The 20,135-nt window shown below is 54.9% G+C and overlaps 2 protein-coding genes across 2 annotated transcripts; both read left to right on the top strand.

Moving 5' to 3' along the window:
- Positions 1-1,006: 1,006 nt before the first annotated feature.
- On the top strand, positions 1,007-16,481 carry Cd81 (CD81 molecule). Its single transcript, XM_057777965.1, has 8 exons — positions 1,007-1,303; positions 10,746-10,860; positions 13,810-13,907; positions 14,532-14,606; positions 14,817-14,921; positions 15,242-15,343; positions 15,726-15,812; positions 15,897-16,481. Exons 1-8 carry the CDS (start codon positions 1,238-1,240, stop codon positions 15,957-15,959), a joined length of 711 nt encoding a protein of 236 aa, XP_057633948.1. The 5' UTR covers positions 1,007-1,237; the 3' UTR covers positions 15,960-16,481.
- A 142-nt stretch (positions 16,482-16,623) lies between these two features.
- Positions 16,624-19,540, top strand: Tssc4 (tumor suppressing subtransferable candidate 4). The gene is made up of 2 exons (XM_057777964.1): positions 16,624-18,344; positions 18,429-19,540. The coding sequence occupies exon 2, from the start codon at positions 18,451-18,453 to the stop codon at positions 19,402-19,404; it is 954 nt and encodes a 317-aa protein (XP_057633947.1). The 5' UTR covers positions 16,624-18,344; positions 18,429-18,450; the 3' UTR covers positions 19,405-19,540.
- Positions 19,541-20,135: the final 595 nt, after the last annotated feature.

The raw sequence follows: 20,135 nt of genomic DNA, 5'->3' as shown, positions 1-20,135 counted from the left end.
CCAGAAAGCCAGGACTACTTAGCAAGACCCTGTCTCAAAATTAATATATAACTTCCAGTGCCCTGTAGCCAGAAGAGTCCCCGGGTGAGCCCCATAGGGAACGTGACCTTAACTGCTCAACGTTTTAAGAACAGGGAGTGAACTGGAAAAAGTTGAGTCTTGGGAACTGGTCCTTCCATGGTCCCCAGTGAGTCCTTGCTGATGAAACAGCCAGGTTGTCCTCCAGTTTGGGGAGGGGGTGACAAACGTTTCGCTGGAATATCACCACAGTGACAGCAGCCACTCCTCACCCAGAAAGGGGGCACTCCGGCCCCGAATCTTTTCTCACTTCTTTACAGCCCTAACTTTCTGGGAGCCAGCTAGAGGATGGAGGAAGGACACTTGGAAGGCACAGCCAGGATAGCATGAATGCAGTATTTGAAGGTGCACCCGAGGGTGCTCCAGACACAAGACTGGGTAGGAACACCGGGTACACTAGTGACCTTCCTAAAGGCAGTTTCCAGAACTGCAGCCAGGGACTCTATCTGTGGGACATGGGATTAACCAACCAACATAGAATTCCATTCTAGAGCTTCAGACACATCCAAGTTGCTGCCTAGGAGATAGATACACAAAACATGCTAACTCTTAAGACCCTTTCCGGTCGAGACAGCTCCACTGGGGAACCCTCGGGGAAAGTCCAAGGCGCCCCAACAAGGGAGGAAGTAAGGATTCTTTGGGGGTTATCTTGTGGTCAGCCCTCGTCTAGCAGCCTGCCCCCGGGGGATGAGAGCCCTCAGGAAGCTTGGGGACATCCAACGCGCACACACAGGCACACAGCGCAAGGAGACCGTGAGAACCATCTGCACTGAGTTCCTGACCGATTACTCTGGAACTGAAGTGGCAGCAGCACCCAAGCACCCCTTGTCCAGGAACCCCCGCAGGCGGGAGGCGGGGCCTGAGGCGGAGTGTCTTCGGGGCGGGGCCTAGGAGGGGCGGGACCTAGCGGTCTATAAAGAGTGCAGAGCGCGGCGCGCGCCCGGTCCAAGCGAGCGCGCCCCTGCTTCTTAGCGGTCGGGACTCTCGTGCTTTCCGCTAGGCCTCCAGCCCTTCTCTACCCAGCGTCTCGCTCGCTCTCCACTCCCCAGTTCCAGGGCCTGCCAGCGTCCCTGGCCACCTGCCAGCCCCGGACCCCAGTCCTGCGTCCCCAGACCGCCCGCTCCAAGACCAGCGCAAGCTCCGCAGGCCGCGCGCCGCCATGGGGGTGGAGGGCTGCACCAAATGCATCAAATACCTGCTCTTCGTTTTCAATTTCGTCTTCTGGGTGAGCAGCCACTGGGAACTGAGGACGGGTGAACCGTCGGCGGCCAGGGTGGGCAGTGCGCTAGGCCCAATTGAGAGGGCGCAGCGCGGCAGTGAAGTTGCGGCGCCACCTGTGGGCTCCGCGCTCCGGCCGGGGGCCTGGCGCCCCTCGCCAGTGGGGTTGGGGCCAGGAGCTGAGCTTCCAGGCCTCTGCTCGAGGGTCTTCTGGGGCCGCGGAATTAGGGGATCGTTGGCCTGTCGCCTCTGAGTGCTGGGGACCGATGCAAAGATCTGAGGGTTAGAGCCACGTAACCCTGAGCCTTCAGCTGTGGAGGGGGTATAAGCACCCTCGTGAACGCTGTTTTGGGGACCATTCTGCTTCGCGAGCGCTGAGGGGGCTCGAGAAGGGCGGGATCTTGGCGCCCCGCCCCCATGATCTCATCGTAGCCACCGCCCCTGGATGGGCGGCCTCGAAATGGTGGGGGCACACTTCGTACTTGCCTTGGAGACGTCCACCCCACTATTATTTCACCCTTACTTGCTCTTCAGCTTGGTATTGCCACCCTGGGAGGCTCGAGCTCTGGGCCTAGAGAAGGACAAGGTGGCCCGCGTGCTGCTGCGCACCATGCCCCAGTTCCTGCCCACCCCGCAGCTGCCCCTCCTCCTTGTCTGTCGTCTCCCGCACAGATTACAGCCCTGGCCTGGCCCTTAAGGTTCTGAGGAGGCTTTTGAGAGAAGGGGGGTGTGCAGTTCTGAATTGGTGCAGACTGGGATAATGCAAAGATCTGGTGTCTATACGAATCAGGGGCTTGAGGTCGTCTCAGACATAGCTGGGCTCTCCACTTTGGAAAGAGGTGCACACCCATTTGGTCATCTTGAAATGGAGACTTGGTTATAGGAGGGTCTCTAGGGGTCCGTTGGTCCTGTCTTCATTGCTGGGGAGTGACCATTGGTGGTGTGTGTTTCTTTCCATTTCCTGACTGGCTTGAGAATGAGGAGTGATAGAGTCTAACAGGCTTTCCTGCGGGGACTTGAATGGGCAGTGCTGGCCACCCCTCTGGACAGCGTTGACACCCCCCCCCCCGCAGTGCACAGCCTGCTCTTCCCTCCATTCTCCTTTTTCCCATGAAGAAATGAGGTTATGTGGAAACAGTCTGTCTCTAAAGTTGAAGAGCGAATTTGTAACATGGCCCCTAGAGTGGGTGTGTAGGACAGGGGGACACCTGTTTCCTATCTTGACTGCTGAAGCTCCAAGGGTGGGTCAGGGTGGGGTAGGGAACATTAAGACGTTGGGGATGGGTAGCAACTGGACTGAACTGTATGCTGTATGACCTGATGAGGAGACCCTGGTTGTCAGTCACAGTGACCCCAGGGAATAGCTTGGGTGATGGGGTTAATCTTTCTCTGTTGGGGCGTGCCCTGGGTCATGGCTGGGTAGCTATCTTGGTTAGTGGTGCCATCTCTGAGCCGTGCAAGGAGTTAAATCCACTCAGGAAGTCCCTCCACTGACCCCTGAGCTCCAGATGCGCGATGTTAGGAACCTGCAGGGTATTTCTCTTTTGGCCCACCCACCTGATCAAGCTGGTAGCCCCTCAGTCTCCCTGGAGAGCTAGGGCTGGGTGAGGCTGATTGTTTCCCAGGCAGCTGGGGTGGAGTCCCAACATATCCCTGGGGGGTAACTCTCTATTGAGGCTCCAGGAAACCATTCTGAAGCCTCCCCTGCTCCCAGAGGCCCACTTACTGACTGCAGAACAGTGCAAACCATGCCCTTTCACAATCCCATGGACCTCTCCTCCCCACCCGTGTTGGCCTCCACAGTGGTCAGGGATCTGGGGCAGAGCCAGACCACAACTGACAAACAGCACCCTGGCAGAGGGGCTTCCTCTGTGCCCTGTGTGGCAAGGCTTGTCCTGTGGCTGATAGTTTCCTGATGCCATGAAGTTGAACGTTTGGGGAGCCCCACCCCACTGCTCTGGTTCTCAGCCTCCACTTCCTCCCTCTAAAGTGGGAGTTCCTGGGGTATCTCTCTCCTGGGATGGTGGGCAGACTAGCTAATGCACTCCAGAGCGGAGCAAGGGGCTTGGCATAAAGGAAGCTCAGGAAATGGATGCTGGGCACAGTGTCCAACAGGGAGTTGGGCCAAGGAGAGCTGAGGAATGGTGTAAGAGGTGTCTGGGGAAGGGGCTGAGAGGTCCTGTGGGCCCGTGATGGATATGGAGGCTAAGGGTTCCAGAAGTGAGATTTGGTTGACAGTAAATGTCTCGATGGGCACTTTTTAAAATTTCCAGCTTACAGATTAACGTGGCTTTTCTGTTGGAGGGGATGTCCCAGGCGCCCCAGACTGCATACTCATGATCTTGTGCCCAGCAGTCCTCCTTGGGCTAAGACCCACACTTGACCTGTCTTGTTCAGAACCTACTTTGGGGCCAGCAGAGTTTTGGACTCCCAGGACACATGAGACAAGACACAAACCTGAAAGACGAGCAGTGAGCAAATTCAGCAGAGGCCATGTAAGAAGCTGGGTGAATACCTGTCCTCTGAGACAGGTATGGGGTAGAGAGAGCCATCTCCTGACTCCTGCTGGGAGTAGGACAGGAGAGTAGGGGATGGTGTCCCTGTTTATCACCCTGCCAGCCTGTGTCCTGGGGTGGGCCTGTAGTAGCTTAGTGTGATAATGACTCCATAGGTGTAGTTGGATAAGGGAGGGGAGGCCACCGGTCCTCAGTGGAATGGGAGTTGTGTTCCTTGCCCAGAACTGGCTGCTCCTCCAGCCTAAGGCTGCTTGGTGGCCCCCTTCCAGTGGCCCAGGCAGCCCGACCCACCACAAAAGGCTGATTACAGCCTTAACTGGCTTTAATTCTCCAGACGGCACATGACTGTCTGTCACTTAGTAGTCTGCTGTCTTCCTTCCGGCAGAGGGGCTGCAATCCCTGTGGGCTCAGGGTGGAATGAGGACTTCCTGTGCCTAGTTTCACCTGTGGGAGAGCAGACTTCCCCTTGTTCCACCAGGCTGTCAGCTTACCCGACTTTGGGAAAGACAATCAGTGGGCTGGGCTGCCCGGGAAGGGGAAATCTGTGGTCGGTCCCTGGGCTGGCTTCAAAGAAGGATGTCTGCGCAGTGGAGAGCACAGAACTGGAGTAAAGAGGTGGGAAGCCTCTGGCAGCCTCTGCCCTGGTTCTCACACACGGCTAACTCATGATAAGAGCCCTCACCCTATTCTTTCTCTGGACCCTTCAGGCTTTCTCTCAGCGCCTCCCCCTAGTTCAGTCTGGCTTCCTCAAATGGAGCGTCTGTGCTGCTCCAGGAGGTTCACCAACAGCTGCCAACCTGGATTGCAGCACCCAGAGTCCACCAAGGGGAGGAACCCCAGTCATAAAATCAATAGGCTTAGAGTCCAGGTGCCGCAGGGAGATAGTAGGCAGTCATGCTTGCACACAGGCCTGGCCTTTGGAGAGGGCTCAGGTGGGGGTAGGGTGGGGTGGGAATGTGGGGAAGTCCAGGTGCCAGTGGCTCTGGCCCTGATACCAGGGCACCCGGTAGGTGAGTGCCGGGTGTTCCTGCACTCTATAGGTATCTCTTTTGTTTCTAAGACTCTTGCTAGAGAACCAGATGTCCCAAGAACTGGCCTTTGGTGTCCTTCAACTGTTTAATAGGATGTACTGTGACCTGGCATGCCAGTAGCCTTCCAGGAACCTTTTGACTGTGGACATCCTTCCCCCTGTACCTTCCCTACAGTACACAGGCACACACTATGCCATTCAAAACCATTTGGGTTCCTCTGCGTGGACTCTACCTTTTGGGAAGCGGTTCACAAGGGATTAACCAGTGATTAACTGGTGGTGGGAATCGTGAGCTGGCTGCCAAAGTAACTACAAGGGGGTGTTGGGAGAGGGCACCTGCTTTCCTGCGTGTGAAGTCTGGGGAGGGCTTCAGGGTTGGGAGTGCAGGGAAGTCCGTTAGAACCCAGGTGCCTAGGATTTTATAGCTCTAAATTACCATGAGTTTGTAATCCAGGCCAAGAGCCAGGCAGTTAGGGCAGAAGGGTGATAGGGCCCCCCAGTTTGCTGTGCTTCCTTTGCGCTATCTCTCAGATCACTCCATGCTTTGTGTCAGCTTGGGTCATCAGCACTTTTCTCAGGGTGGGTCTGTGGCATTCTATGACTTGTTTACCTGTGGTCAAGCATCAATGTTGGCTCTGTACTGCAGCTTAGCAGTTAAGGTCCCAGTGGTATTTAAAGGTGTCTGGTGTGGCAGGTGCAGGAATGAGGAAGCCCAGGCCACCTGTCCTCCTGAAATTCTATCCCTGAGCTCTGGAGTGGGACCCAGTGCGGCAAGGGCTTATGGTGTGTGGCAAGCACAATCTGTAGCTGCCACCCACCCACTAATACATATCCACCCTCTTACAACTTTTCTTGGCTAAAAGTCCCCATCCTGGGGGCATGGCCTAGCCTTCGGCCCTGGTAACAGTCTTCCCTGTACTCTAGAGACCATGATAACAGCTCACCCGAAGTAGCACCCTGCTGGGCTGCTATCAGATCCTTGTGAGTGATGAAGGGACTGAGGTTTTCAAGCAACTGTCATGTGAGGAAGTAGTGGGAGGGGGTAGAACTGTACCCCACTCTGCCACCTCGTTCCATAGTCAGAGTGGGCTGTAAGACTATGCCAGCCCCACAGCTTTGCCCTGGGACATGGTTGGGACAGAGGGCCACGCCTAGCCTGGTGCAGATGGGAGCTTCTTGGTACTGCTGGTGGCAACACCAGGGCTACATTGGACTCTTCTACCCGCTCTTTCGTCCCCTGCCTCCCTTTGCTTCTAAGTGGGTACCAGGCCCACTGAGCTTTCTCTGAAGCAAACAGCCTGGCCTCCCTGTCGCCTCTGCTGTTGTCATCTCTGGAAGATCACTGTGGCCATCAGGGTCCACACAGTCTCCCTTCAGGGTCTCATGAGACCCTGGCCTTCCTAGAGGAGGGCAGGTGTAGAGTGGGTGGGGAAAGCTTCCAGCTTCTCTGTCTGAGGAACCTTATAGCCTGGACCTGGAAAAGGCAGAGCTGGGATGGCCCAGCCTAATCTCCTGTACCTCAAGACAACAGTGTATCTTCCATGGCCCTGCCCCCTCCCCAGCCTGTCAGTTGGGCCCCAGAGCTAAGCTTTTGCTTTGCCACCTATTTTTAGATGTTAGGACAGTGGCTTCCTGAGGCGAGGGGCCTGTGAAAGGAACCATGCTTCCTGGCCAAGGCAAGGATTCCTGCCCCTCTCTCCAGCTTCCTTCCTGAGCTTCCTTTGGTGAACTGCAAGTCTTTACCTCCTAGGAAGGCCTGAGCAGGATCCTATATCTCTCAGAGAGGAATCTGGCCTTGTCCACATCCTCCATGGCCTGACCAGGCCCTGTCCTCCTGTTGTGCCTGAGCACAGGGACCCGGGTGGGAGGACAGCACCTAAGTCAGCTCTTTCCATTGGCCTCTTCATCTTGTCCTTTCCCCAGCTCCTAAAACCTGCCAGATGGAGCCTCTTTACTCTGACTTATCCCAGCTGCCCAGGGAAGCCTTTTGCCCCTCTGCCTTTGATCTTCACAGTCTCTGCCATCACCAGGGAGGTTCCTAGACCCTCAGCCCCTTCCAGTTGCTTAGGTGGACAGCCTCTTTCTGATGCACCTTCCGTTGTGCACCATGTACCTAGGAGGCGTGGAGCAAGCCCCATCCTCGTCTGCCTCTGCCCTTGATTCTTCTGCCAAGACACAAAAGGTCACTAAAACAACAAGCTGATGTTATAGTCAGACTTCCGGAACATGTGGGGTGTCTGGGGTGACCATTCAGACCTACCAGGCTGGTGACAGGAGCTCTGTCCCTTCCTGGAGGGGTAGGTATGCCCCCATCTGAGGTCTGCCCAGGGCTGGCAGTGGGCAGCTAGCACAGAGTAGAATGCTGCCCCAGGCCTGTTCCCTTTCAGTCACTTCTGGGAAACCACAAGACCAGCCGGGCAGGGACCCAGCGTGCTTGGCAGCTCCTCATCCTGTTAAAGTTTGAGTCTGTTATGTGTTAGTCTTCAAGGAGGAGGAAGCAACATAATCCTGTATAGAGTCATGAATGCGTTCTTCTGTGCTGTGGAAGGAGCTCCAGGAACCTACCTGGGCATGCCACCTGGGTGCTTCCCACCCCCACCTCTAAGCAGAAGGTGTCTGAGGCTGTAGAAGCAGGTGGTGGACCCACCTGGGAAGAGAAGCTTTGGGCAGAGGCATCTTTGGCCCCTGAGTGGATGCATGAAGAAATCCCAGGATCGTTGGTAAGGTTCGTTGTGGATCGCCTCCTCAGCTCTAGCAAGAGCTAAATACAGTGACGTCATATGTTGCAGCCTGTGTGTATTACTCCCTTTACTAACAAATGAAGGTGCGGATGGAGGAGGTTGAGATGGGCCTAAAGTCCCCCAGCTCAGATATGACACAGCTAGAGGTTTGGGTCATCCTTAACCTTACCTGTGCCTCTGTCCAATGGCACCGCTGCATATTTCCATTGACACTAGACTGGTATTTCTTTAATGGATGTGAGTGTTGCCCAGTTTTTGCAGATCATTCTAAACCTATGTTTCTGTAGACAAGATATGTACCTGCCTGATTGCTGCTAATCACCACGACACCCCACAGGCCTGGGGAATGTGCTTGAGCACAGCTTCTGACCTACAGACTGGACTGAAGCTGGGGTTAAATAATAGTTTTCTGTAGCTGTGACTGACATATAACATAGCCAGCATTTATACCCCATGAAACTGTTAGTGCCATCGGAAGAGTGAATGCCCAGAGCATCCTAGGGCCCTTTGCGGTCCCTTCCATTCCTGCTCCCCCCAGCACTTCTACTGGATTATCTCTGCACTATCTTGAATGAACTTTGAATTCTGCTTTCATATGAACAGAGTCCAGAGGCACCAGCCGCTTCATCCCCGATGGGCCCCTTTCACTCAGCACCTTGACCCGTCCTCCTTGCGATCTCGTGGGTCTGTGTCTTCTCCCTGCCTTGTGATGGACCCAGTGCCTGTCCATTCATCGGTCAGGAGACATATGGACTGCTCTAGGCTGGGCTGTAACAGGGAAGCTTGAGAAACATACACACCTGCGTGTAAAGCCTGAGGTGCTAAGCTGGCTGTGGTGAGGAGGCGGCACCAGCTAACTTTCTCAGAAACGACAAGCTGCCTGCCGGTGCAACAGAGCCACTCCACCACTCCTCACCCCACCCCGCCACACCCGGTGGCAATTTGGGCCTAGTGGGTAGATTGGTAATCTCCCTGTGGCTCTTTGGAGCCTCATGATGTCAGGATGGTACTCCCACTTTATACTTGAGGGCCCTAGCTCAGTAGATGCATATCTCTTACCATGGAGTCTTGGAAGTTCCTTGTCTGTTTTGGTCTTTTGAGATGGTTACATTTTGAAGCTAAGGTTCGTTTCCAGCCTCTTACTATTTGAAGACCCCCTGTCCCACCTTCCTGAGCCCCATCATTTTCCCAGCACTTCCTCTCCTCCTCCCTAGAGCAGGGGGTGGAGGGTCACTTTGCTGGAGACAGCCAGCCCAATGCCTGGCATTCCTTCCTTGCCCTCTCCCACTCAGCTCTCCTTGCCTCTGAGACAACAGATGAGTGGCCAAGTCTCCCATTCCCCCCTGCCTCACCTACCCCTCAACCCCAGTTCAGACCTGTCAGGTAACATGAAGGACTGAAGCCCAGAGACTTCTCTGAAGTCAGCTTCCTGACCCCACCTCTTTCATAAAGCCTGGCTGTAAGTGGTGGCTTGGCCAGACACCCACATTAGCAGGCTTTGGGGCTAGGCTGAATATCATCCATTGCCTACTTCTGCCTCCAGGTCACAGGGAAGATTCTCTATCAGTAGAGAAGTCTGAGTCAGGCATGATTGCATGCCCATCTGTTTACACACAGACTGAGGAAGGCAGGTGACCCACCAGCTGCCCCTCAGCTTCTGTAGCTATTGGGGATTTGTCACCATGGGGTCTTTTAACTACAGAGGGAAGCATGGGGAGCAGGCATGCCACCCAGTCCTTCTGCTCTGGAACATCTCAGAGCGACCTCCGGACCAGTTCTCAAACAAAATACATGACGTTTCAAAGCTGCAAAGGAAGCCAGGTTACCAGGGCAACTCGGGCCGATCACCTCCTCCTCTCATGCCAGTTTAAGAGGAGTGTTGCCTGTTGTGGCCTCCTGCCAGGCCCTATCCTCCTGCCTCTGTTGCCCAGGCTGAAGGCTAGCCTCTTAAGGGCGTATAGACACAGAGCTGTCACTGTAAGGCTCTAGAAGCTCTGGGGATCCCCGGCATCACTAGGCCTTTGCTCATAAGGGCACTCTCAGGGTCCCAGCTTTCATGTCGTTTGTAGGTTGGGCACAGTGTGGCTTTGATTGCTGAGAAGAAGCTAAGAAACCACAGGACCCATGGAATGAGGGTACAAGGTGATGGTGTGTTCTGCAGAAAGTGGCCCCTAGCTTCCTCTCTCAGGGATAGGCGGAGGACAGGATCCTAGGGTAGAAGGAGGTAGGTGGGTCCCACAGGTCCTCTTTCCAGAACCAGTCTGTTTGGGGATTCGCAGGATCTTTCTTGAGCTTGTATGCTGACCTGGATCCCCAGAGAAGGAAGTGGGCCACCTGGTGTTTTTTTTTTTTTTTTTTTTTAAATCAGGCCCAGGTTTTTGTTTCTGTTTGTGCTGGGCAGATCCATTGACCCCTGCAAGAAGAGGATGCCTAGAAATGGGGAAGAGAGTGCCTCTCCCTTGGTCTGTCCTGAGGGCCACCTCCTGCTTCCAGAAGCTCTATTATAGGGCTTCACACAAATCCATGGTAGGAGGTGCCCTGCTGTTTCCCCCGTCGGGCCTGATGACATTACATTGTCACCCCTCTTCTCGTGGCAGGAAGAACTTGGTATCCCCACCACGGGGTTCCCAGTACCCTGCCTGTGGCAATCCCTAAGCAATCTCAGGACTATTAGGACAGGGTACCTGTGCCATACTTCTCAGATAAAAATATTGCATGGTTGGCCAATCTGGAACTTGAGATAAGTAGAAAAAGAGGTTTTGTTTTGGAGACAAGGTCTCTTATAGCCCAGGTTCATCTCAAACTCAACATGATCCTCCTGCTTCCCGTCTCTCAAGTGATACCAGGCATGCACCACCAAACCCAGTATATGTGGTCCTGGGGATGGAACCCAGGGTTCCCGACATGCTAAAGCACTCCTATCAATGGAGCCACATTTTCATCATAAACCTTCTTGTATGTGTCATGAAGTATTGGGGTACACTTGAACTCTGTTCTGTAGTCAGAGAAGCTTGTGTGCTGCAGGGCCCCAGTGGACAGTGGCTCAGACAATGGACAGACCCCCACAACTAGAAACGATGGCCTCACATGATAATTGTGGTAGGGTTCTATCGCCCCACAGTGCTCTGGCCTCTATATGACATTGTTCCTGGTTTTTCCTAGCTGGCTGGAGGCGTGATCCTTGGTGTGGCTCTGTGGTTGCGCCATGACCCACAGACCACCAGTCTGCTCTACCTGGAACTTGGAGACAGACCAGCACCCAGCACCTTCTATGTGGGTGAGTAATAAGGAGACAGGGTCTAGTCACTAGCTGAGAACAGTCAGGGTGGGCTTCCAGGAAGAGCCTGAGGGTCTGAGTTTGGTGGGTAAGGCATTAGAACTGGCAGTGGCCTAGGCCTAGTATGTGCTGGGCAGGGAGACTGCCCATAAGAGGGGCTCTTAAGACTAGAAAGTTCTCTTGGGTATAGTGCTGATAGAGACCCCACAGATCTGAGACTAGGCTAGGCAGAAGGGAAGCAGCTGGGTGGGGCAGGAGCCTTGTGAGACCTTACTTATTTTAACATGTGCGTTTCTGGTGAACCTCCCTGAGCAGGGTGCGGCTGGATGCCTGGGCTAGCAACAGCTGAGCTCCCAGGAGTCTTGAGTTGGGGAGGGCTGGAGACCGGGCAGTCGGTAGATGACTCAGATGCTCTCCCCACCCCCCAGCACACAGCCAGACTGCTACACCTGCCTTATTAGGCTGTCTGTGGGGGACTGAGCACCCTCCCTCCCAAGCAGGGAAAGCAGAAAGAGGGCTTCTGTGCTATGTTATGCTATGCTAGGCTATGCTACGCTGTGCTCAGGGAGGCAACTCTCCTTTCTCTCTGTGAGGGGGACTTGGCACCCTGGGAACTCAAGAAGTCTTTGGAGACATTTCTGCCTTTTCACAGTTCCTAGCACTCATCAGGAATCTGAAGTGTATTCTCCCTCTTGTGTGGAGCCTAGAAGGGGCTTGGGAGACATGCTTGATGGCTGGCAGGGGGGTAGTGTCAGGAAGTCAGAAAAAGCCATTATTCTCCCTTTCTCCCCTCGTGTTCCAGGGCAGCCAAGGTCACACCACGGTTGGCTGTTTTTCCTTCCTCTCTGTACCCTCCCCTCATCCTTCCCACAGGTAGAATGGTCATGTTAGGGTCCAGGCAATGTACAGGGGAGGGGCAGAGCCTGGTCTCCTTTGAGGAAAGCAGGTCTGGGTGTTAGTGGGGAATGTCCTACAATGCTATTCCTCCTTGGATCTGGTGCCTTCAGAGGAAAAGGATGCCCATCAGCTCACATGGAGACTGCAGCCTGTTGTGTAGCAACTGGTGTGGGCATCTTCACAGTGGTGATCAGGCATCAGAGACAGGAGGAGTACTGGCCCGTGAAGGACTCTTTCCTGCCCCTGGGCCTTCCGCAACGTGAATGCTGTGAGGCTGGGCCAAAGCTCCCACTTTGCCCTGATAGGAGAGGCTGGGTACCCTGCAGAGCCCAGATAGGGTGGCCTAGGAAGCAGGCAGGTCTCTGTCCTCATGTTGTCACCATAGTCTACATCAGGGTCCAGCTCCAGAGCTGCTCAGTCACCTGCCTTTCTGTGGTCATGGCCTCCTGGGCACTGAGGAAATAGCCCCAGGCCCTGGACTATGTGGCAGGTTGGGCACTGAGCAGCAAGGCGCATGGCCTATGCACAGGAGCTACTCTGGCTACTATCTCCCTGCTCATTCTGAATTGGCTTTCTGGAGCCCTCCACTGCCCCTGAACTGAGCCCTGCTGGGAGCAGATGTGGCCCTGACAAAGGCACTTTGTCTAGTGCTTAGGAGAGTTGGTTCAGGGGCTTGCTTAGCTGTTGATCTGGAGGTGAAGGCAAGGGCAGGCTATGCCAGTAGCCAACTCCAGGCACCTCATCTCAGGCACACGGTGTATAACCATTCTGCTCATCTAACTCTTAAGGACAAGAACATGTGGGTGGGGCAGCTGGATGACTGACAGAAGGACAGGGGCAGCCTGAGCAGAGCACTTAGCACCTGTCACACATACTGGCTGGGCTGTGAATATACAGGGGTGCACTTCAGACTATACCCCAGGACCTTCAGATGGGGCATGTGCTAGGCCTAGAAGGGTCTGTAGGCAGTCTCAGGACAGCACCTGTGTGTTAGATACCCTGTCCATCCCCCTGCTGGGCCTGATACAGTGACAGAGAGCTTACTTCATCTTGAGATGAGGTTTCAGGGCTTAAGGACGGTGGTCTGGATGAAGTTGCTCTGCCTATCTGGAAGCCAGTTGCTGGGCAGCCCTGGTGGGAGGCTTTCCCTGGACCAGATGTGTTTAGTGAGGTCAAAGGAAACCAGGTCCATGCTCTGGCCTGTTTTTAAGCCTGGCAGTAGGTCCTGGCCATGGCGCCTTCACCCCTGGGCTGGCCAGGCAGGGGACAATGGGCCTGGCTTTGTGCAAGGAAGCTTGGACTGCCTGGCAGTGTTGCCGTGGAGACTGGGGGATGGGCTGTGTCTGCTGAGGGACCAAGAGCTGGAGGGTTCTTCAGAGACACAGTGGTCTTTCCCAGGGCCTGAGGGGTACTGTGAGCACTGAAAGAGGGACATGGTCCAACTGGTGCGTCTTGGGTCCCAGTGCTCCCCTGTATATTCACAGCCCAGCCAGTATGTGTGACAGGTGCTAAGTGCTCTGCTCAGGCTGCCCCTGTCCTTCTGTCAGTCATCCAGCTGCCCCGCCCACAGGTTCCTGTCCTTAGAGTTAGTTGGGCAGAATGGTTATACACCGGTGTGCCTGAGATGAGGTGCCTGGAGTTGGCTACTGGCATAGCCTGCCCTTGCCTTCACACTCACCCAGCATGGGGAGTCCTGGGCATCCACTCCCAGACCAACAGCTGAACCCAAGCTGCTTCCCCATTTCATGCACTAAGATGGGTAGTCCTTCTCAGCCCTCTATAGTGAGTGCTAAGGGTTCCTATTCTCGGGTGCAAGTAGTGGGGGACTGGCTACAGGGCAGCACATACCTGTGAAGTACAGATCACCTGTGTCCTCTGGAAACTGAATTGCTTTTTATCCTCTGGTGGCAGTGGCAGTTCCTCTAGCAGGACACTGACGCACAAAAATCTCACATTGCCAAACTCTGCCTGTTGTGGGTGTGGGTGCCCTAGACACTCCTGTCTCAGACAGTGATGCATGCAGCCTGCTCACTCAGTTCTTCCCCTCCCCAGGCATCTACATTCTCATTGCTGTGGGAGCTGTGATGATGTTTGTGGGCTTCCTGGGGTGCTATGGGGCCATCCAGGAGTCCCAATGCCTGCTGGGAACGGTAAGTAGGAAGGGCTGCAGGGCTGGGGAGTAGGGTTTCTGGCAACCTCTGTCTTCCCCAAGGTTTTGGTCTTTCTCTTTGATTTCTGTTGAGTCTGACTCTGAAGACTCATTGACAGAGGGAGTTTCTCTTTAGAAAAGCATAACCTCCAGAGGGGTGTCTTACCCCAGAAGCCAGCCTTAGTGGTCCTGGCCACAGTAGCTACTGGTGGAGCTGAGTCCCAGGTATGTCTTCTAGAGCTTGGCCAGCCAGTATCAAAATCTTGGGAAGCTGAAGCACACTTCATAGTTTAATCTTCCTGTGTATGTACGATAAAGGGGGTAAGGAAACTGAGGGCAGGGTTGGGGGCATATTGCTGCATGTGCGTCTCTGAAGGCTGTGGACGCTTAGATTTGTCAACTGCATCTCCTGTACCAGCTGCATCCTGCAAAGCAGGGAGCAGGGTGAAACCATCTGGGTGCCGAGCTGCATCCTTTGTCTTTCATGGTTCTGTGTGGTTCATTAATCAGGACGTGGTTGGTGAATGTGGTCATCCCCCTTGGCACATAGTTGTTGGTCATGTGGGCACATAGAGGGCCATGCTGAGATTGCTGGTCAAAGCTCTGACCTCTACTTTCCCCCTAGTTCTTCACCTGCCTTGTGATCCTGTTTGCCTGTGAGGTGGCTGCTGGCATCTGGGGCTTCGTAAACAAAGACCAGGTGAGCCTAGGTTCACTGGAGAGGGAGATATGGCTTTGCTCAGGCAGCAGGTGTGGCCTGCTCTGAGCCCATGGGTTAGAGGTGCTTTTCAAATTTCTGGTGCTTGCTGGTAGAAGGGTCTTGGGAGCTCAACAGAAGAGGTGGCATCGGGGGAAGCCGAGTGCTCTTGATGGTAGTCCCTGTATTTCATGTGACTATGGTTCTCCCCAGATTGCCAAGGATGTGAAGCAGTTCTACGACCAGGCCCTTCAACAGGCTGTGATGGATGATGAAGCCAACAATGCCAAGACTGTGGTGAAGACCTTCCATGAGACGGTACAACTAGGCTGGAGCAGGGAGGGCAGGTTGTGGGAGTCCTAGCATGTATGATCTATGGAGATGAGTCCTGTCTTTTCCCAGACCTCAGAAACAGGACAGGGCCTGGCTAAGGTTCTCCTCTGATTTGTAGGTCCCCAGGTAGGAACCTAATGGGCCTCATTTGCCCAGGGCTTTGGAGGAACAGGGTTCTTGAGCAGTGTGACAAATAGAACAGGCCAGCTCCCAGATGTTTTGGGGGCGATGATGTGCCATGTGCCAGACCTTTCCCTTGTCTCCTGAAGCTTCTAAGCTGACAGTGATACTCTTGGTCTCTGCAGCTCAACTGCTGTGGCTCCAACGCACTGACCACGCTGACCACCTCTGTGATGAGGAATAGCCTGTGTCCTGCAGGCACCAACGTATTCAACTCCTTATTGAAGGTGACACGGAGTGGGAGTGGGCATCATATCCTGGGTGGTAGGTAGGTGGTGAATGTGGACAACCAGGAAGATCAGCCCTTCAAGCAGGACATCAGAGAGGCTCACAGAACATCTCAGCGAGTGGGGTGCTAGGTCCTGAGAGCCTGGGTTTGCCTCTGCAGTATCCTGGGAAATGGTTCTCTTAAGTGGTCCCTTATACATACTGGTGAGCCTAGGGTACTAGTGGGGTCAGAAACACTACCCTGTAATAAAGAAGGCCAGCAGGTCCATGTATTTTATTTTGGATGGAAGATAACCTGTGGGACATAAATCCCACCTCTTGAGTATGGTGGTGGCTGTGACTTAGCCACTCACTGTTACCACCCTCTGGCCATCCCTGCAGGAGGACTGCCATCAGAAAATTGATGAGCTCTTTTCTGGGAAGCTGTACCTCATTGGTATTGCGGCCATCGTGGTAGCCGTCATCATGGTGAGCACAGGGCCTGTTTGGTGGGTGAGTGCCACCCCTCACAAGCAAGGACCTAGGTGCTGACAATGCCCCTCTCTCCCGCAGATCTTCGAGATGATTCTGAGCATGGTGCTGTGCTGTGGCATCCGGAACAGCTCTGTGTACTGAGGCCCTTCACTCTGTACCACAGGGACCCTGCAGTGCCCTGCCCCTGAGTGACGAGAGACCTCCTGGGGGCCATGGCCTGTGTATATATTTCTGTATTACTCTGCTACACTTAGCCTTTTGAGGGTTTTTTTTTTTTCATTCTGAACTTTTCCTGTTACCTTTTGGGGGCTGACATCACACATAGGTGGCGTGTGTAGGGATATAAGGGTGGAGCTGGCCCTGGCTTGCAGGGCCCTGTACTTCCGGGACCCCTGGGGAGCTCTGCCTGCTGAGCCAAACCTCCTCCATAGCTACTTGCCCAGAGGCTTTGTAGCTGAGTTAGAGGGCCATGTCCACCCACTCTGCCCACTGTGGGTTCACGTTGCTTATATCTTTTTATCCTTGTCCCTTTCCTGCCCCCATTTCAAAAGCTGGGTTTGTAAGCACTCTTATGCCTTCAATGCACCTGTTCTTTCTAACGTGTCACCTTCAACTGTAATTACATCTTGAAACAGTCATTTAATAAAGGAGGAGAAAATCAGGCATGCTAATGGGACTGCCAGACCTCTTCCTGAGCCAGTAGTGTTAGAGACCGGGCTCAGCTCTGAACTTCGCCAGGCACAGGGTGAGCAGGTCCAAGAGAGGCTGTGGAACACAGTGGGAGGGAAGGGTTGGGACCCAGGGAGCACTCCATGTGAGTACTCCCTCGTTTCTACCTCCCTGTCCTAGGAACTCAGTGCTGACCTTATACCAGCCTTGACCTCATTTCCACTCATCTGTTGGACATGCCAAGTCATTGCTGAGCAGGGTAGGCGGAGCCACACAGCAGGAAAATTCACAGAATGCTGGGGATAGGCTACAAAAACACCCCACCCCTACCCCATACCCCTTTTGAGGGACAACACAGCAAAGGTTAGACCATTGCCCCATCCCTAGTATCTAGGTGCTTAGAAATGTTCTAGAGCTGGGTGGCTCTAGCCTATGGTCTCAAGGAGTAATAGGCAAGATGGCAGCCCACTCAGCTCAGCCCTGTGAACTAAGGGTCAGGCTAAGCAACCTCCTGGACATCAGCAGCTACCACCACTACTGTCTTTTTCCCTTGACTCCTGTCTGAGCCCCTCCCCCAGGCTGCTGGCATACTTAATTGACCTCTAGGGGAGAGAACGCCTGGCTAAGATTCAGATCCCAGCTCCTAGCAGCCTCCCAGGAGGCTGATTTGTCAGTGAACCCCAGGCTTGTACTAGGGCGTTCTGATCTCGACCTCCCTCACCCCTGTACAAGCCTGTTCCCTGCTTGGGTGGGCTGCTGGTCTGAGGAACCCTTTCTACTCTTTATGTTGTGAAGCATGTGGCCAAGGCTGTTGAGTGGCCTGCAGCTTCAAGAACTAGGGAAGAAGGGGAGCACGAAGCAGCCCACTGAATCCTCAGACTCTGGTCCCCAAGGATGCAAGAGGACAGCTCCAAGCCTGGAGCGGGGTTGTGTGCGGCTTTGAAAAGTGGGGTCCCTGTCCAGGCAGAGCCCAGAGGAGCGGCGTCGAATCTCTGCTGCCCCAACCAACTAATCGACACTCCAGGGCCCACCACATCTCTAGATTCCAATAGCCAACTAGGAGTTTAGTCCCACCCCGCTCCAGAGAGCCAACGGAGCACAAGACCGGCGCCACTTCCGACCAGGAAACTAGTTGGCGCCCGCATTGCGTGGTGACGCACTTCCTCCCTGTAACGAACCCGGCTCAGGCGGGTTCCGACAGGCGGCACTGGAGGCCTCAACCCTTTGTGACTGGCCTAGCCCTAGAGTGTTATGGGAATCGAGGCCCCTTGGTTCCGCCTCTTCCTGTTTCGTCAATTCCGTGTCCGTTCCGGTTTTCGGTGATGCGCATACGTGAAGGTTACACCTCCCATCGGGCATTGGTCCATTGCCTTCTGGGAGTTGTAGTTCCTGATGTACTAAAGTCGTGCCATTCAGACAGCCGGGGACTCGGTTTCCCAGAAAGCCGAGCGAAAGTGGGCAGGAACCACGGAACGAATCCCGCGGAATCGGCGGGACTCTGCTGGGAAAGGCCGCTGGGTATTGCAACGTGCACGGAACGGTGAGCGTCGGCCTCCTTAGAACCGCGCGACTAGGCCAGTCCCCTGACGGCTCTTCCTCCGGACCTGGCTGGGTAGTCTCTGCGGTGGTGGTGTGTACCCGGAGAGGCTGTGCTCTGCTGATCTAAAGCCTGTCTCCAGCATCTCCCAGCGCGCATCCTTTATATGTCTGCACTGCTCTGCTCTCATGTTTGACTCTCTTCCTTAACCCTATCTAACCTGCAGCTCCACAGTGCTCCTCAGCTTCGCGAGGCCGTCGCCCGCCTGCATGACCGGGCAGCGTCTGACTGTGAACAGAGGCGCCTAGGAAGTAGTGGAGGTGAAAGAGGGGAGCCTGGGAGGACACGGAGGGGCGTGGCCTAAGTACACCCCTTACGGCGGAACTTGGACTATTTCGCTACAGGTGGGGAGGGTCCCAGGCCGGCATGGCGGAGGCGGAGACTGGTTTGGAGGCTGAGGAACCCACCGAGGATGACACCCTTCCTTCTGACACCGTCTCCCTCAGCGACTCGGACTCGGACCTCAGCCTACCTAGTGGTGCCGAGGTGCAAGTCTTGTCCCCGGAGAGGCTTTCTGGGGAAGCCCAGGAGGACTCCGGCCCTGATGACCCTCCCTCACCCCTCACGGGTGTCCCCACCACCCCAGTCCAGCCGTTCCACCTCCGAGGCATGAGTTCCACCTTCTCGCAGCGCAGTCACAGCATCTTTGATTGTCTGGAGAGTGCGGCCCGGCAGGCACCGCCCTCTGCGCCCCAAACTAGTGTGACTGACAATGGCAGCTTCAAACGGCCTGTGACTCCCCCAAGTCAGACTCTGGCAAGGAACCTGAGCAGAGTGCATGAGAGCACTGGCCCAGTCAGGGTACCTCCTGTGCCGGATTATGTGTCACATCCTGAACGTTGGACCAAGTACAGTCTGGAAGATGTGGCTGAAGTCAGTGAGCAGAACAATCGTGCTGCTGCTCTGGCCTTCCTGGGCTCTCGAAGCCAGGCATCCCCTACAGACTATGTACCCTCCTTCAACCAGGATCCCTCTAGCTGTGGGGAGGGTCGAGTGGTCTTTACCAAACCAGTACGAGGCAGTGAGGCTAGGGCTGAGAGGAAGAGGATCCTAAAGAAGGGGGATGTGTCAAGTGCTGGGGGTGAGGCCTCTGTGGAGCTGGCCCATCTGGCCGGGCCTGAGGCTGAGGAGTGGAGTGGCCACCAGGGACTGCAAGAGGTAGTGGTACCTTCAGGAGCTGACCACCCTGGGTCCTCATCAGACCCTACAGGGATGGAGGCTGTTGGTTTCCATGGCAGCAAGAAGCGGAGCAGAGAACATTTCCGGAACAGGGACAGTAACCCCGAGGGGCCAGGGTCTGAGAGAGGCCCCTCAGTTTGACTGCAGTGCTAGCTCTCCACCTCCTCACCTGCCCAGCCCAGGTTTGAGGGAAGCTGTGTTGTGCAACAGCCCTGGCTGGGAATGTGGGACCTTGGAGGCCCTTGTGCCCCAGTGTCCTGGGGTGGACAATAAAGGTTTGGGGTATGTCTTGGATTTTGTGGATTTTTCTGGGCCCCCCTCAAAAGATCTGTCCAAACAGCCCTTGCCACCTGACTGCAGGACTCCATCTACATCAGCCTCTTTGCCTTCCCCACTCCAGTGGGAACTGCTGTGAAGGTTTGCCATGGTCCTTTACTTTTGCCACTGGTGAGCCTACCCAGAGGGACTGGGCTCATAGCCACGCCCAGCCTTGTGCCCCTGATGGTAATGGATGAACATAATCTGCTCCCTGAAACCAGCACAACCTCAGCACCAGGCCTGTGCAGATCAGTTTTAGGAAGAGGGTAGATTGAGTCAGCAAGGGAGGTTGGGCAGGTGTCCACCCAAAGAGCTGGTGCCCTGTATGTCTCCAGGACTTGTGATCTCTGTGTAGGACATTCCTGATGCTAGGTCATTTAGCTGGGGCTTAGCCCAGGAGGAAAAGAATGATGTGCGGGAAAGATACTGCGTACCTGGTGTGGAGGCCAGGGTCTTGGACCAAGCTAGCTAGCCTGTCCTGCTAAATACCAAGTCTGCTCTAGCGTCTGTAGTCCCTATTCCGGGACTTGAGTGTCCCCCAAAACGAGGGATCA

The sequence above is a fragment of the Chionomys nivalis genome, chromosome 8, assembly GCF_950005125.1.
Source record: "Chionomys nivalis chromosome 8, mChiNiv1.1, whole genome shotgun sequence".
NCBI classification, from domain to species: domain Eukaryota; kingdom Metazoa; phylum Chordata; class Mammalia; order Rodentia; family Cricetidae; genus Chionomys; species Chionomys nivalis.
Note: the sequence above shows the minus strand (reverse complement) of the source record. Positions and strands in the feature narration are given on the sequence as shown.

Bases quoted from the DNA above. Each gene is read 5' to 3' on its own strand.
- Cd81 (XM_057777965.1), top strand. From the start codon at position 1,238: ATGGGGGTGGAGGGCTGCACCAAATGCATCAAATACCTGCTCTTCGTT. The intron at 10,861-13,809 runs GTGAGTAATAAG...TCCCCTCCCCAG, and splicing joins ACCCAGCACCTTCTATGTGG to GCATCTACATTCTCATTGCT. The intron at 13,908-14,531 runs GTAAGTAGGAAG...CTTTCCCCCTAG, and splicing joins CCCAATGCCTGCTGGGAACG to TTCTTCACCTGCCTTGTGAT.
- Tssc4 (XM_057777964.1), top strand. From the start codon at position 18,451: ATGGCGGAGGCGGAGACTGGTTTGGAGGCTGAGGAACCCACCGAGGAT.